This window comes from Astatotilapia calliptera, chromosome 11 (genome assembly GCF_900246225.1).
Source record: "Astatotilapia calliptera chromosome 11, fAstCal1.2, whole genome shotgun sequence".
Classification (NCBI taxonomy): domain Eukaryota; kingdom Metazoa; phylum Chordata; class Actinopteri; order Cichliformes; family Cichlidae; genus Astatotilapia; species Astatotilapia calliptera.
Genome location: NC_039312.1, coordinates 10,358,294 through 10,375,913, shown reverse-complemented (window position 1 = coordinate 10,375,913; position 17,620 = coordinate 10,358,294). Strand labels below are relative to the sequence as shown.

Here is a 17,620-nt window from a genome sequence, read left to right as displayed (position 1 = left end):
TATTTAAAGCAGTAGCAAGCTGGGATGGGTGTGGGTGGGGAGAGAGAGAAGACTGAACAGAGTGATTGGATCTATAATATAGATGCTGCTTTCATATAGCAGCTATATGAAAGCAGCACGACAGTAATCAGTCAAACTACGCAATAACAAGGTCACGTGTTGGCCAGCAAACACTGTGTCTGCAGCATCATGCTGGAGTTTCCTGTAGCTTGAGACATGCTACAATGAACCATCGTGAAAATCTCAGAGAAATACATTCAGCAGCTTGTTGCATCTACATTATAAGTAACTAAAGTATCCTGTGAGCGTAGAGTCTATGCTGTGCAGCAGTGATGTGACCATGAGACCAAGAAGAAGAAGAAACAAATAATAACAGTAGTGAAAATGATAATATTAAACTTTGTGACACATTAGGTAAAAACCAGCAGTCATTTTGTGAAGGTGTCAATTTGTGTCACTGCATGCTTCGTTGTTCTTTGAAGTATTTTTTGTCTGTCTAGATGTTGAACAGACTCCTGATAACGATCTCACTTGGGCACGTACAGGAAGTGAATTCTGCATTTCTGTTTTGTGCTCTTCTTTATCAGACTGCTGACAGTGAGACAGATTGTTCATTTCTACATATCTAATAGGATAACAACAGTAAAACCGAAAAAAGCAGCTGAAGTGCAATTCCTGACTTCACGTGGTTGGAAAAGACACCACTGAGATATGTTGGGTGAATACATTTTAACAGTAATACAGAAATCCTAATGTTGCAACTGAAATTATACCATAATTCATGTTTTCTGTTTTATATCGTCTAAAGATCTTTTGATTTTAACATCTTTTGTGAAAAGTAAAAAGATACGCACTGCCACAATCGCTTTGAAGGTGTCCTTTATATCTGCTAACATCTACAATCATCTCACCCGCAAACATGTATTTTTTGAAGCTACTCAATATATGAATACTATTTTAATAAGATAGTTGTCAAGTTACATAACATCATGGTATGCAAAAAGAAAAAAAAGATCTGTGTGGAAAATCATTGAAAAGGAGACCGAAAGAAATATTGCACCAGCATTACAGCCTATTCACCTTCATGGTTGTCATGACGCTGGATTGCTACACAATTATTGTGCACGTTCACAGGGTTCGCACAATGAGGGCTTCCATCGTTCTGACCGTGCTCGTTTGGATCCTGAGCTTGTTTGTGTCTCTGCCAGATTTTATCTTTAGAAAGGCAAAAGAACAGGAATCCCAAGGAGTGGAGTGTGACTATCCTGAAGAAAGCGTTATGATATGGGAGCGTTATGATTTGTTCACCACAAATGTGCTGAGTCTCGTGATTCCCTTGCTGGCTGGTAAACATGAGGACTGCAAAGAAGATTGTCAAGCTGATCATCTGTATAGTGGTTGTATTTTTCCTACTCTGGGCCCCATATAACATTTCCCTAAAGCGCTATACAAATACAGGCCATTTACCATTTTCCTGAAGTTCCTTCGGGAAAGAGAAATAATCCTCAATGATGAAACCTGGTCCAAAAATGTAAGGCTGTCGATAACAGTAACTGAGACCTTAGCTTATACTCACTGCTGAGCCTTGCAGCTGCTGAAGAAGTTGGTGCCATACAGGCCATTTACCATTTAAAAGGATAGAAGGTGGAGGGCAGGTGAGTTTTTTGACATGCATTTATCACGCTTGGAAAAAACAACAAACAAACTCTTCACCTGATAACATTTTTTACTTTCTTTTTTCTGCCTCTTATTTGTACAAAAATGTCACTTCTCAGAAAACACCTTGTTGTGGGTAAATTAAATTGAAGCATAAGCAGCAACAGTAGAAGTCATTGCATAAAATCAACCTAATCTTTCTTTAAAAACAAGAATGAGTCTTTCAGAAGAAAAGATGGAGAGGGCTTTCTCATAGGAATAAAAATTTAAACAGTTCAGCAATCTGAACATAATGTTCGTTTTTTGTAAGATTCAAATAATTTGAGGATTATATATTTTTCATGTACGGTATGTTAATATAGATTCAAAAATTACGAGTGACAGCTCCAAAGTGTGTCACACCCAAATACAAGTTTAAACTATTCCATGCAAAGAAAAGTTATACATTTACTGCACGCATCAATAAACTTGCCCGTTCAACTGCACATGAACACAAATATTTAATCAGCCAATCACATGGCAGCAACTCAGAGCATTTAGACCTGCAGACATGGTCAAGTCAACCTGCTGAAGTTTAAAGCGAGCATCATAATAGGGAAGGAAGTGGATTTCAGTTAAAGTTACAATGAACATGATGTGATTATTTGTGCCAGAGGGGCTGATTTGAATATTTAAGTGTGCAACCATCTCTAGTGTTTACAGAAAATGGTCCAGAAAAGAAACAATATACAGCCAGTTATCGTTGAGCTGGTAAGATTGCAACATTAACTCAAATAAAAACTTGTTACAACCAGAGATGGGCAGTAACGCGTTACTTGTAACGCATTACTGTAATCTGATTACTTTTTTTCAAGTAACGAGTAAAGTAAGGGATTACTATTGCAAAAACGGTAATTAGATTACAGTTACTTTCCCGTAGGAACGCTGCGTTACTGCTAGGGGTGCAACGATATTCGTATCGATATTGAACCGTTCGATACAGTGCTTTCGGTTCGGTACGCATATGTATCGAACAATACAACATTTGTAATTTATTTTATCAATTTTCCTTCTGACGATGCTGTCTGTGTTAGGCGCTCAGTGAATCTGCATTCGACTACTCCGCCTAGGCTCGACAGTGCAGCCTAGGCGGAGTAGTCGAATGCAGATCCACTGAGCGCTCAACACAGACAGCATAGTCAGAAGGAAGAGCGCAGGGCAAGCTAGCGAGACAGAAGTTAAGCTCTCCTTGTAACAGGCAAATTGAACCTCATTCAGATCTGGCGTTTGGAATTATTTTGGTTTTCATGTGACTTATGACCCTGAAGGTAAGCGCGTCATGGACTAAAGTAAAACAGTATGTTGGATGTGCCATGCAATGCTCAATTACATTGGTGTGAACTAGTGTGTTAGCGCAGTTAGCTCGTTAACGTGTTGGCCGTCTAGCCCCATGCACGGAGCGATCGGCGGTAGCTCGTTAACGGAGATTTGCCGTGTTGTGGCGTTAAGGTCATTTCAACGAGATTAACCTGAAAGCACTAGTGGGAACACAACGAATATGACTGCACATTTACGCCGACATCATCCTAGTGCAAAGACAAATACAACAAGCATGCTACTAACTTTAGCCGAGTCATTTAGACAGCTGTTAGCACATGATTCTCCTTATGCTGCTGAGAATATAGCCCAGAAGAAGCGGATAGTATAGCTTTTATTTTGGAAAGAGCCATTTCTCTGTAATAAACTCTCTTTTCCAAAGATGAGTGATTCCTCAATCAGATACAGGGCTCGCAATATCGCTAGCCCGACGTCCCGGAGCTAGCGATTTTTTTCAGTCGGGCTACCAAAATCTATCTCTTCCCTGCCCGTCGGGCTATTGTAGGAAAAATATATGTCAATGCTTTTGCATTCTTTCAGAAATGTAGCTGGGTAATTATGTCATTGGCATCGGTGAGCCACTGTCAATATGTGACATATTGAAGTCGCGTTTGAATTTGCGCTTGTTTTTTTGCTTTCACTTTGCAATCGTGCGAACTGTGTATAGAGAGCGACAGCACTGATCTGTGAGTGATGATAATTTGTGCACCAATTCCTCTGACATCGTCTTATTAATTGGTAGCTTACTATGCAAACATGACAAGTGAAATCTCCCGCAGCAAGCTTAAACATGTGAGAGGTTGATCGCGCAGAGAATCGCTGAGCTTATGTGAGTGCGTGTGTAAAAGCATTTCAGTTCTGCTGAGCCAAATAAGACAGGTCAGGGTGAAGAAGTGACAGCCAAAGAAAAGCTTACCACAAAACGGAGAAGTTATGACAAATCAGACTATAAGGCAAAAAGAAAGTGCAGCTCTATGGTTTCATGGACAAAAGAATCTCTGTGGCTGCAATATGATGAGCTAAATAACCAGGGCTGCACATAAGTGGTCCGCAGGTGCGCATTCGCTGTCAAAATAAAAACCATGCACAAGGGTTAGGGTTAAATTTAAAAACTGTACTTTTGAGTTAAAATATATATTTATAATTTTAATAAATGACAAATAAAAAATGCATGAACATTTTTTTTGTATCGAAAAATTATCGAACCGTGACACCAAAGTATCGAACCGAACCGAACCGTGAATTTTGTGTATCGTTGCACCCCTAGTTACTGCGTTACTAAAACGGTGATTTTTTGCGAGAATGTGTCAGCTGTGTTGGTGACAACAGCTGTGTGCAGATCAACAATGGATCACATATCGATTGCGGGAGAGAATATGAGCGTGCAGCGTTTAAAGCGTGGAAGTACTGACCTTTGAGTTTGATTCCATAAAAAGTGACAAAAACATTAGCGTCCATCGTGCATGGGAAGAAAACTTCTTTTTACAGCGAAAAAAACCGCTAAACTTCCAAGCAAGCACCAAGTGCGCAACGACATAATGGGAAATTCACAGAGAAACTCGCGGATTCTTCAACTGACCGCGGCACACCTGCACCAGGGTAAACCTCCGCCTACCCTAGTCCTGCTTTACAGGTGAAAATAGAGCAACAGGACCGCTGAGTCTTTGACTTTATTTATTTCCTGCTGTGTTTTACTTGCATCTATTTGAAAGAGTGAGTGTAAACACAAAAAATATTTTATTTTATGTGCTGGAATGTGTAGAAAATAGGTTTAAATGTTAAACTAATTTATTCAAGTCAGAGAATGTTGCATATAATTACATTTTTGCTTGATGCATAAAGTTAAAAGATTAAAACTGATAAAACAAGTTAAAAAAAGAGACTTTTCCATTTGATTACATTTTGTATGATGGATTATGTAGAAAGTGGGGGGAAGTAATCAGTAATTAGTTACTGATTACTTTTTTCAAGTAACTTGACCAACACTGGTTACAACCAAAGTATAGAAGAGCATCTCTGAATGTATAATATACATTGATCTAGATGAACTACAGCAGCAGAAGACACTCAATGGTACTCAAATAGCTTTCACAGCCATAAATCTAACAGACCAGCTTTGGGATGTGGCTTAGCTGGAGGTTTGTCTTTATAAATGTGCAGCCACCAAATCTACAGCAACTGCACGATGCTATTACATCAACATGAACCAAAATCTCTGAGGAATGTTTGCAGCACCTGTTGAAGGTAAAAGTGGGTCCAAACCAGTATTAGTGAGGCACAATGGCTAAAGTCTCCTGTAAGTGCACAATGTATGATACTGAGCAGTATCCTTAATGAGTCAAAGAAGAAAAACAAATAAAAATAGTAACAATATTAATAATAATAAACCTTCTGTCACTTTAAGAGATAACGTGCAGTCATTTTCTGAAGGTGTGAATTTGTGTCACCATTTGCTGTGTTGTGCTTTGAACCATTTTCTGGCAGTCTAGATTTAGGGCAGACTCCTGATAAAGATCAGATTTGGGGATGTACAGGAAGCAACATCTTTCTTCCCCTTTTAGGTTCTCATCAATAGGGGACTGCAGAACTTTTGATAGTTAGTTCATTTCTGCACATCTAAAGGGATCACATCAGTAAACGGGGAAAGGGAGCCTTGAAGTGTAATTCCTGACTGGACCTGGTTGGATGAGCCATCACTGAGATATCACAATGTCAGGTAATTATCTTTCAACAGTAATCCACAATTTAGACTATTTAAAGTGTCATTTTTTTACAGAGCTCTTGGAAATTTACTTGGGTTATAAAGTGTAGTGTTCAAAGCTGCACGCATTGTCACAGAGATCTAAAACCAAATGCTGTGACTGAAACTATGTCAAAGTTACTTCATGATTTCTAATTTCATCTTTAATCTAGAGATCTTATTTTTACTGTTGTTTTTTATTAGTAGATGAAAACATATAAAAGTTATTCACTGCCACAATGCCTTAATATGACTTTTACAGCTGCTGTTATCTCCAACCATGTATCTGTTACTTTCAGAATAATTCTAATAGTAATTTTGTAAAATCCCAGTAATAGTATAGAAAAATTTCAAATGTGCCAAAAAACACAGCAAAAAACAAGTCTACATGAAAAATCATAATAAGATAGATAAACAAAGTAAATGAAATAGTCTGTCCTAGATTTATAGCTGTATACCATGTAATGAATTTGAATCCTCATAAAACCAGTTTTCAGATTAAATCCTGTTTTTATAAAGTTTTGGCTCAATGATAATGTTCCCAAGGACGGAGTACCAATGAGCACCAATAGGTGGCAAAATCACCCCCACTGTCAACTCCCTGGGGGGCCAAACCAGCAGACGTGTATGGATTATTTGTGGTGCTCATAGCAAAGGAAAACCTCCTTTAAAACAGAAACATGTCATCAGCAATAGGTTGGAAATTCAGGCTGCACTTGATAAGGGTTGAAACGGCATTACGAAACCAAACCTAACACTTTGATGCAATGAGCATTCGAAAATAAATCCAGTTAACCTCTAACGGTAGCATGTGTTTACAGCAGTAAAGAAGTCTTTGATATACTGTTTTGCATCTTAACTGTCGTAGCCTGTGCTGAAATTAATATAAAAACTAATAATAGTAAATCTTTCTCTTTCTTTCTGCAGAAGAAAACACCACATCCTATTATTACTCTGAGAACAACACAGGCTTTACTCCTACCTACATGGGTGATGTAAAGGACTTTAACAAAGTGTTTCTCACCACTCTCTACAGTTTGGTTTTCATCATGGGATTCATAGGTAGGTGTGTCCTCTTGTGTGTATGCTGTGGAGATTATGGATTGTTACTACACATTGCACAGACCTCCTTTTCTGGGAATTTCCATTTTGCATACTTTAAAATATGTATGCAGGTGTGTGTATGTGAGACACACAGATGAAACGGGAAAGAGAGAATGTTGTTCAACATGTAACAGTGTGACATTTACACTTATTGTGTATTTTCTTCCAAAGGTAACGGACTAGTGGTGTGTGTCCTGGTGAAGCATCGCAATCAGTGCAACCTGACAGACATCTGCCTCTTCAACCTGGCTCTCTCTGACCTCCTCTTCGTCTTCATGCTGCCATTCTACTCTCACTATGTCAGGGTTGGCCAGTGGACTTTTGGAGACTTCATGTGCCGTTTGATCTCCGGGTCTCACCACATTGGCTTCTTCAGCAGCATCTTCTTCATGGTTGTCATGACGCTGGACCGCTACATGATCATCGTGCACGCTCACAGGGTTGCACGTTATCGCACAAAGAGGGCTTCCATCATTCTGACCGTGCTCGTTTGGATGCTGAGCTTGTTTGTCTCTCTGCCGGATTTTATCTTCAGAAAGGCAAAAGAACAGGAATCCCAAGGAGTGGAGTGTGACTATCCCGAGGAGAGCAAAGTCTGGGAGCGTTACAGCCTGTTCACCACAAATGTGCTGGGTCTCGTGATTCCCGTGCTGGTGATGGTAGGTTGCTACTCCAGAATCATCCCCACACTGATGAGCATGAGGACAGCAAAGAGGCACCGCATCGTCAAGCTGATCATCTGTATAGTGGTTGTATTTTTCTTACTCTGGGCTCCGTATAACATTTCCCTTTTCCTGAAGTTCCTCCTGGAAAAAGAAATAATCCTCAATGATAAAGTCTTGGATGAAAATATAAGGCTGTCTATAACAGTGACCGAAGCCTTAGCTTACACTCACTGCTGTCTGAATCCCATCATTTATGCTTTTGTGGGAGAGAAGTTTATGAGACGAGCCTTGCAGCTGCTGAAAAAGTTGGTGCCTGGTTACAGCAGAGATCTGACAGACAGCTCATTCAGGAGGAGCTCAGTTATGTCCAGGGGCTCTGAAATCACCTCCTCTTTTAAACTGTAGAAGGTGGAGGGCAGTTGTAAGTATTTTGTCATGAATGTTTCACCCTGTTATTACTGCAGACCGTGCCATGTTCATGTTTGTTTTCTTCATTTGGGAGCATTATTTGACACATACCACAGTGTTCTTCACCTGTGTGTCACCTTCAAAATGTGTCTCTACACTTTTGGACCTTTTGAATTTACAGCAATCTTTTTTTTCTCCCCTGACGGTTAGATTGTAAATGTACTCAATACTTCTCTCGTGCCTTTATTGTGCGTTAGCACTGCCGATTTACAGAATCTTAATCACCTTCGACTCTAATGCTCTTCCTTCTTCTGCTCAGGTTAAATTAAACTTGCTGGTCTGTTAAACCGTACCTGCTGTTTTATAGCAACCTGTAACAGTTTGCTTACTTCTTCAGACATCTTTTATGAGCCTTACATGTTTGCAGAAACACACCAAAAAGAGCATACAACTCTTTCAGATCTCGATTGTACAAAATGTGCACACTGTCTTACTGTTATTCACATTTCTACCTACTTCCACATTGTTTTCTAATGTTCAGCCTTTTATAGTTGTTTTGTTTGTTGTATTATGTTATGGTTCCTTGTATTTGTCGCTATTTGCCAGTGGAGTTGACTCCTATCCTGATTTTGTATTATCGCTTTGTTAAGACAATAAATGTTACAGCAGGTCCTCCGCTTACATTAGATGAAGGTCATGAAGTGCATTGTTCATTCGGAGAAGAATATTTGCAGTGAACATATTCTTTTATTTCTCACTGTTACTGCAATGACAAATTCTGTACACAGTCATGAAAAGAGAGAAGATGTCTCAGATTAGTTTTACTATGCAGGTAATTCTTCACTATCGTAAAACAGCAGCATGATCTAATACATGGCACCATAATCAATTGTACACATTTCCCCTCTCTTTTTTTCTATTTCATATTAATGCTAATGGAAAAAAACCTTATTTGCATACAATTAAATTAATCTTTCTGATGAGTCTTTCAAAACGAAAAATGAAGAAGTCTTCTTCGCTGCATCAAAAGTTCCTGACTAAATAGTTCAGCAATCTGAACATAATGTTTGTTCCATGTAAGCATAAAAGAAAAGGTGGATTTCATATGTTCATATACAGTATGTTAAAAAAAAGGTTCAAACAATATGAGTGACAGCTTTGCCAAAATAACCAAAGTGTGTCACTGCATCCCCAAATACAAGTTTAAACTGTTCCATGCAAAAACAAAGTTATACATTTACTGCACACATAAAAACTTGCTCGTTCAACTGCACATGAACACAAATATTTAATCAGCCAATCACATGGCAGCAACTCAGAGCATTTAGACCTGCAGACATGGTCTAGTCAACCTGCTGAAGTTTAAAGCGAGCATCATAATAGGGAAGAAAGTGGATTTCAGTTAAAGTTACAATGAACATGATGTGATTATTTGTGCCAAAGAAGACCACACTGGATGCCATTCTTATCAACAGATCAAGAAACTGAGGGAGCAGTTTGCACTACATAGTTTGGACAACTGAAGACTGGAAAATGCTGTCAGTTCATATTATTCTTGAGTTCTGCTGCCATACTTGGATGGCAGGGACATGATGCCAGATGTTAGAATTGGGTATAGACAACATGAAAGGATGGATCGATCCTTCCTTGTATCAACAGTTCATGGTGCTGCTGGTGGTGTAATGGTGTGGGGGATATTTTCATGGAAATGTTTGTGACCCTCAGCACCAACCGAGCATCCTGAGTATTGCTGTTGACTATATGCAACTCTTCATGACTGTTTTAATCTTCTAATTCCTGATTCCAGCAGGAACACCCACCAAGTGTGCGTTCAAATAACCTCACACTATTATATTTACATGACAAGCTCAATGTGCTCAAAAGGCTTCCACAGCCACCACAGCCTAAATCCACCAGACCAGCTTTGGGATGTGGCTGAACTGGAGGTTTGTCTTTATGAATGTGCTGCCACCAAATCTACAGCAACTGCACGATGCTATCACGTCAGCATGGAACCAGAATTTCAATTCAATTCAATTCAATTTTATTTATATAGCACCAAATCACAACAACAGTCACCTCAAGGTGCTTTATATTGTAAGGTAGAAGAGAAAAACAATCATATGACCCCCTATGAACAAGCACTTTGGCGACAGGGCGAAGGAAAAACTCCCTTTTAACAGGAAGAAACCTCCGGCAGAACCAGGCTCAGGGAGGGGCGGGGCCATCTGCTGCGACCGGTTGGGGTGGGAGAAGGAAAACAGGATAAAGACATGCTGTGGAAGAGAGACAGAGATTAAAAACAAGTAAGATTCAATGCAGAGAGGTCTATTCACACATAGTGAGTGAGAAAGGTGACTGGAAAGGAAAAACTCAATGCATCATGGGAATCTCCCAACAGCCTACATCTATTGCAGCATAACTAAGGGAGGATTCAGGGTCACCTGGTCCAGCCCTAACTATATGCTTTAGCAAAAAGGAAAGTTTTAAGCCTAATCTTAAAAGTAGAGATAGTGTCTGTCTCCTGAATCCAAACTGGAAGCTGGTTCCACAGAAGAGGGGCCTGAAAACTGAAGGCTCTCCCTCCCATTCTACTTTTAAATACTCTAGGAACAACAAGTAGGCCTGCAGAGCGAGAGCGAAGTGGTCTAATAGGGTGATATGGTACTACAATGTCATTAAGATAAGATGGGGCCTGATTATTTAAGACCTTGTATGTGAGGAGCAGGATTTTGAATTCAATTCTGGATTTAAAAGGAAGCCAATGAAGGGAAGCCAAAACAGGAGAAATATGCTCTCTCTTTCTAGTCCCTGTCAGTACTCTTGCTGCAGCATTTTGGATTAGCTGAAGGCTTTTCAGTGAGTTTTTAGCACATCCTGATAATAATGAATTACAGTAGTCCAGCCTAAAAGTAATAAATGCATGAACTAGTTTTTCAGCGTCACTCTGAGACAGGATATTTCTAACTTTAAAGATGTTGCGCAAATGGAAGACAGCAGTCTTACATATTTGTTTAATATGTGCGTTGAAGGACATCCCTGGTCAAAAATGACTCCAAGGTTCCTCACAGTGTTACTGGAGGCCAAAGTAATGCCATCCAATCTGGTTAGATACCATATGTCTAAGATTTTCAGGGCCGAGTACAATAACCTCAGTTTGATCTGAATTAAGAAGCAGAAAGTTAGCGGCCATCCAGGTCTTTATGTCTTTAAGACATTTCTGCAGTTTAACTAATTGGTGTGTGTTATCTGGCTTCATGGACAGATAAAGCTGAGTGTCATCTGCATAGCAGTGAAAATGTACACTATGTCTTCTGATGATACTGCCTAAGGGAAGCATCTATAATGTAAACAGAATTGGTCCCAGCACTGAACCCTGTGGAACTCCATAATTAACCTCAGTGTGTGAAGAAGACTCTCCATTTACATGAACAAACTGGAGTCTATTAGATAGATATGATACAAACCACTGCAGCACAGTACCTGTAATACCTACAGCATGTTCTAATCGCTCTAATAGGATATTATGGTCAACAGTATCGAATGCTGCACTGAGGTCTAGCAGGACAAGCACAGAGATGAGTCCACTGTCAGAGGCCATAAGAAGATCATTTGTAACCTTCACTAAAGCTGTTTCTGTGCTGTGATGAGCTCTGAAACCTGACTGAAACTCTTCAAATAAACCATTCCTCTGCAGATGATCTGTTAGCTGTTTGACAACTACTCTTTCAAGGATTTTTGATATGAAAGGAAGGTTGGAGATTGGCCTATAATTAGCTAAGACAGCTGGGTCTAGAGATGCTTTTTGAGTAAAGGTTTAACTACAGCCAGCTAGAAGGCCTGTGGTACATAGCCGAGTATTAGAGATAGGTTGATCATATCTAAGATTGAAGCATTAATTAATGGCAGGACTTCTTTGAGCGGTTTTGTAGGAATGGGGTCTAAAAGACACGTTGATGGTTTGGAGGAAGTAATTATTGAAGTTAACTCAGAAAGATCAACTGGAGAAAAAGAGTCTAAATGAACATCAGTGGTACTAAGAGTAGCTGTAGATAATATTACATCTGTGAGATAGTTATGGGTAATTTTTTCTCTAATGATTAAATTTTTATTTGTGAAGAAGTTCAAGACATTATTACTAGTTAACATTAAAGGGATGGTGGCTCAACAGTGCTCTGACTTTTTGTCAGCCTGGCTACAGAGCTGAAGAGAAACCTGGGGTTGTTCTTATTTTCTTCAATCAGTAATGAATAGTAAGATGTTCTGGCTTTGCGGAGGGCTCGCTTGTAAAGCAACAAACTATTTCTCCAGGCTAAATGATGATCTTCAGCATTTCCTCGCCAACGTACGAGTTATCTGCTTTAGGCTACGTGTTTGTAGTCATGGAGTGAAGTACTTCTCATTTGAGGCCTTAGTTTTCATAGGAGCTACAGTATCCAGGGTCGTACTTAGTGAGGAGGCAAAGTTATTAACAAGATAATCAACCTCTGTTGGAGTAGCGTTCAGATAGCTGCTCTGCTCTGTGTTGGTACAGGGCATTGAAGATGATAACAGTGGGTGGATTATATTCTTAAACTTAATTACAGCATTTTCAGAAAGACATCTATTGTGATTAGATCTACTCTCCACTGCTGTGTAATCAATTATTGCAAATGTAAATGTTATCAGGAAATCATCAGACAGGAGACGGTTTTCAGGAAACACTGTTAAATGTTCAGTTTCTATGCCGTATGTTAAAATAAGATCTAGAGTGTGATTAAAGTGGTGGGTGGGTTCTTTTACATTTTGAGAGAAGCCAGTTGAGTCTAATAACAGATTAAATGCCACGTTGAGGCTGTCATTTTTAGCATCTACATGGATGTTAAAATCACCCACAATAATTATTTTATCTGAGCTGAGCACTAAACCAGATAAAAAAAAGTCCAAGAAATCAGACAGAAACTCTGTGTTAGGTCCAGCTGGACGATAGATGATAACAAATAAGACAGTTGGGGTTGAGTTTGACAAGGCTAAGCATCAGGCTTTCAAATGAATTAAAAGTCTGTCTTGGTCTTTCGTTAATTAAGAGGCTGGTGTGAAAACTTGCTGCCACACCGCCCGCGCGGCCTGTGGTTCGAGATTTCTGGTAGTTAGAGTGACTCGAGGGTGTTGATTCATTTAAACTAACATAATCATACTGGATCTCTAAGTAATGTTTGCAGCACCTGTTGCAGGTAAAATTTGGTCCAACACAGTAAGGCATAGCAACTAAAGACTCCTGTAAGTGCACAGAGTATGATATTGAACAGTGGTGTACATTAATGAGTCCACGAAGAAAAACAAATAAAAAATAGTATCAGTAACAATATTAATAATAATAAACCTTCTGTCACTTTAAGAGATAACGTGCAGTCATTTTCTGAAGGTGTGAATTTGTGTCACCATTTGCTGTGTTGTGCTTTGAACCATTTTCTGGCAGTCTAGATTTAGGGCAGACTCCTGATAAAGATCAGATTTGGGGACGTACAGGAAGCAACATCTTTCTTCCCCTTTTAGGTTCTCATCAATAGGGGACTGCAGAACTTTTGATAGTTAGTTCATTTCTGCACATCTAAAGGGATCACATCAGTAAACGGGGAAAGGGAGCCTTGAAGTGTAATTCTTGACTTGACCTGGTTGGATGAGCCATCACTGAGATATCACAATGTCAGGTAATTATCTTTCAACAGTAATCCAGAATTTAGACTATTTAAAGTGTCATTTTTTTACAGAGTTCTTGGGAATTTATTTGGGTTATAAAGTGTAGTGTTCAAAGCTGCACGCATTGTCACAGAGATCTAAAACCAAATGCTGTGACTGAAACTATGTCAAAGTTACTTCATGATTTCTAATTTCATCTTTAATCTAGAGATCTTATTTTTACTGTTGTTTTTTATTAGTAGATGAAAACATATAAAAGTTATTCACTGCCACAATGCCTTAATATGACTTTTACAGCTGCTGTTATCTCCAACCATGTATCTGTTACTTTCAGAATAATTCTAATAGTAATTTTGTAAAATCCCAGTAATAGTATAGAAAAATTTCAAATGTGCCAAAAAACACAGCAAAAAACAAGTCTACATGAAAAATCATAATAAGATAGATAAACAAAGTAAATGAAATAGTCTGTCCTAGATTTATAGCTGTATACCATGTAATGAATTTGAATCCTCATAAAACCAGTTTTCAGATTAAATCCTGTTTTTATAAAGTTTTGGCTCAATGATAATGTTCCCAAGGACGGAGTACCAATGAGCACCAATAGGTGGCAAAATCACCCCCACTGTCAACTCCCTGGGGGGCCAAACCAGCAGACGTGAATGGATTATTTGTGGTGCTCATAGCAAAGGAAAACCTCCTTTAAAACAGAAACATGTCATCAGCAATAGGTTGGAAATTCAGGCTGCACTTGATAAGGGTTGAAACGGCATTACGAAACCAAACCTAACACTTTGATGCAATGAGCATTCAAAAATAAATCCAGTTAACCTCTAACCGTAGCATGTGTTTAAAGCAGTAAAGAAGTCTTTGATATACTGTTTTGCATCTTATTTGTTGTAGCCTGTGCTGAAATTAATATAAAAAATAATAATAGTAAATCTTTCTCTCTCTTTCTGCAGAAGAAAACACCACATACTATGATTACCTATATTTCTATGAGCTTTCTAACAACAACTCTGAGAACGACACAGGCTTTACTCCTACCTACATGGGTGATGTAAAGGACTTTAACAAAGTGTTTCTCACCACTCTCTACAGTTTGGTTTTCATCCTGGGCTTCATAGGTAGGTGTGTCCTCTTGTGTGTATGCTGTGGAGATTATGGATTGTTACTACACATTGCACAGACCTCCTTTTCTGGGAATTTTCAACTTGCTGACTTTTAACTATGTATGCAGGTGTGTGTATGTGAGACACAGATGAAACGGGAAAGAGAGAATGTTGTTCAACATGTAACAGTGTGACAGGTACACTTATTGCGTTTTGTCTCCCAAAGGTAACGGACTAGTGGTGTGTGTCCTGGTGAAGCACCGCAATCAGTGCAACCTGACAGACATCTGCCTCTTCAACCTGGCTCTCTCTGACCTCCTCTTCGTCTTCACGCTGCCTTTCTTCTCTCACTATGCCAGGGTTGGTCAGTGGACTTTTGGAGACTTCATGTGCCGTTTGATCTCCGGGTCTCACCACATTGGCTTCTTCAGCAGCATCTTCTTCATGGTTGTCATGACGCTGGACCGCTACATGATCATCGTGCACGCTCACAGGGTTGCACGTTATCGCACAAAGAGGGCTTCCATCATTCTGACCGTGCTCGTTTGGATGCTGAGCTTGTTTGTGTCTCTGCCGGATTTTATCTTCAGAAAGGCAAAAGAACAGGAATCCCAAGGAGTGGAGTGTGACTATCCTGAGGAGAGCAAAGTCTGGGAGCGTTATGATTTGTTCACCACAAATGTGCTGGGTCTCGTGATTCCCGTGCTGGTGATGGTAGGTTGCTACTCCAGGATCATCCCCACACTGATGAGCATGAGGACAGCAAAGAGGCACCGCATCGTCAAGCTGATCATCTGTATAGTGGTTGTATTTTTCTTACTCTGGGCCCCGTATAACATTTCCCTTTTCCTGGAGTTCCTCCTGGACAAAGAAATAATCCCTGATGATCAAACCTGGTACAAAAATGTAAAGCTGTCAATAAAAGTGACCGAAGCCTTAGCTTACACTCACTGCTGTCTGAACCCTATCATATATGCTTTAGTGGGAGAGAAGTTTATGAGACGAGCCTTGCAGCTGCTGAAAAAGTTGATGCCTGGTTACAGCAGAGATCTGACAGACAGCTCATTCAGGAGGAGCTCAGTTATGTCCAGGGGCTCTGAAATCACCTCCTCCTTTAAACTGTAGAAGGTGGAGGGCAGTTGTAAGTATTTTGTCGCGGACCGTGCCATGGACAAGTGAACTGAATCATTTCTTTAACAGGTTTGATTCATCCAGGATGCAGTATCCAACATGGGTTGCAGTCTCACCCAGAATCTTAATCACCTTCGACTCTAATGCTCTTCCTTCTTCTGCTCAGGTTAAATTAAACCTGCTTGTCTGATAAACCGTACCTGCTGTTTTATAGCAACCTTTAACAGTTTGCTTACTTCTTCAGACATCTTTTATGAGCCTTACATGTTTGCAGAAACACACCAAAAGAGCATAAAACTATTTTAGATCTTGATGTGCACACTGTCTTACTGTTATTCACATTTCTACCTACTTCCACACTGTTTTTTAATGTTCAGCCTTTTATATGTGTGTGTGTGTGTGTGTGTGTACATATACATATAGATATAGATATATATATATATAGAGAGATATATTTTGTTGTATTATGTTATGGTTCCTTGTATTTGTCGCTACTTGCCAGTGGAGTTGACTCCTATCCTGATTTTGTATTATCGCTTTGTTAAGACAATAAATGTTACAGCAGGTCCTCTGCTTACATTAGATGAAGGTCATGAAGTGCATTGTTCATTCGGAGAAGAATATTTGCAGTGAACATATTCTTTTATTTCTCACTGTTACTGCAATGACAAATTCTGTACACAGTCATGAAAAGAGAGAAGATGTCTCAGATTAGTTTTACTATGCAGGTAATTCCTTACTATTGTAAAACAGCAGCATGATCTAACACATGGCACCATAAGTGGTGCAAAGACCTACAATAAAGATGCCATCAATTGTAAACATATTCAAGTAAAATGAAGGTCTGAAGTTCCTGATAAGCTGTACTGAATATACAGTCAGTTTATTCAAGAAGTATATGTGAAAGAACAAAAAATAAACTCTTCATTTGCAAATATTTTCGCCTCTCTTTTTTCTATTTCATATCAATGCTAATGGGGAAAAAACTACACCACCTCCTTGGCGTGGGGAATGTGAGTTTCAGGACAAACAAGAAAAAGCCCATTATTTGCATACATTTTAAAAAGGAAAAAGGACATGATGGGTCTTTCAAACAAAAAAGTGGAAAAGTCTTTGACGCTGCATCAAAAACTACCTGACTAAAAAGTTCAGCAATCTGAACACAATGTTTGTTCCATGTAAGCATCAAAGAAAAGGGGGATTTCATATTTTCAAAAGATAAGATGAGATAACCTTTATTAGTCTCACACGTGGGAAATTTGTTGTGTCTCAGCAGAAAGTGGACAGTGCAAAGCTACAGGAGAAAAAAAAACCCCCACTGCAATAGGATAAGATAAGATAATAAGAATTGGGGGGGGGGGGGGGGGGGGGGGGGGGGTTCTCTATCTATCTAATCTTCCATTAAAATGGGCCCAGTGTCTCATGTGTGTAGGTGTGATACAGCATAAGGCCCACTTGTAGTGCACATGTCACAAGTAACGCGTTACTGTAATCTGATTTTTTCAAGTAACGAGTAAAGTAAGGGATTACTATTGCAAAATCGGTAATTAGATTACCGTTACTTTCCCGTAGGAACGCTGCGTTACTGCGTTACTAAAACCGTGAGTTTTTTGCGAGAATGTCTCATGACAGTGACGTAACCAAGTGCGACGTTCGTGACAACAGCTGTGGATAATATATCGAGTGCGGGAGAGAGTATGAGTGTGCAGCGTTTAAAGCGTGGAAATTCACAGAGAAACTCGCGGATTCTTCCACTGACCGCTGCAGCA

The 17,620-nt window shown here is 39.4% G+C and overlaps 1 protein-coding gene and 1 pseudogene across 1 annotated transcript; both read left to right on the top strand.

The window, feature by feature from the left end:
• The first annotated feature begins 5,579 nt into the window (after nt 1-5,579).
• On the top strand, nt 5,580-8,529 carry LOC113032824 (C-C chemokine receptor type 2-like). The gene is made up of 3 exons (XM_026185965.1): nt 5,580-5,728; nt 6,680-6,814; nt 7,028-8,529. Exons 1-3 carry the CDS (start codon nt 5,722-5,724, stop codon nt 7,924-7,926), a joined length of 1,041 nt encoding a protein of 346 aa, XP_026041750.1. The 5' UTR covers nt 5,580-5,721; the 3' UTR covers nt 7,927-8,529.
• A 5,083-nt stretch (nt 8,530-13,612) lies between these two features.
• Nucleotides 13,613-15,820, top strand: LOC113032066 (C-C chemokine receptor type 2-like; annotated as a pseudogene).
• Nucleotides 15,821-17,620: the final 1,800 nt, after the last annotated feature.

Bases quoted from the DNA above. Each gene is read 5' to 3' on its own strand.
- LOC113032824 (XM_026185965.1), top strand. The intron at 6,815-7,027 runs GTAGGTGTGTCC...TTTCTTCCAAAG, and splicing joins TTTCATCATGGGATTCATAG to GTAACGGACTAGTGGTGTGT.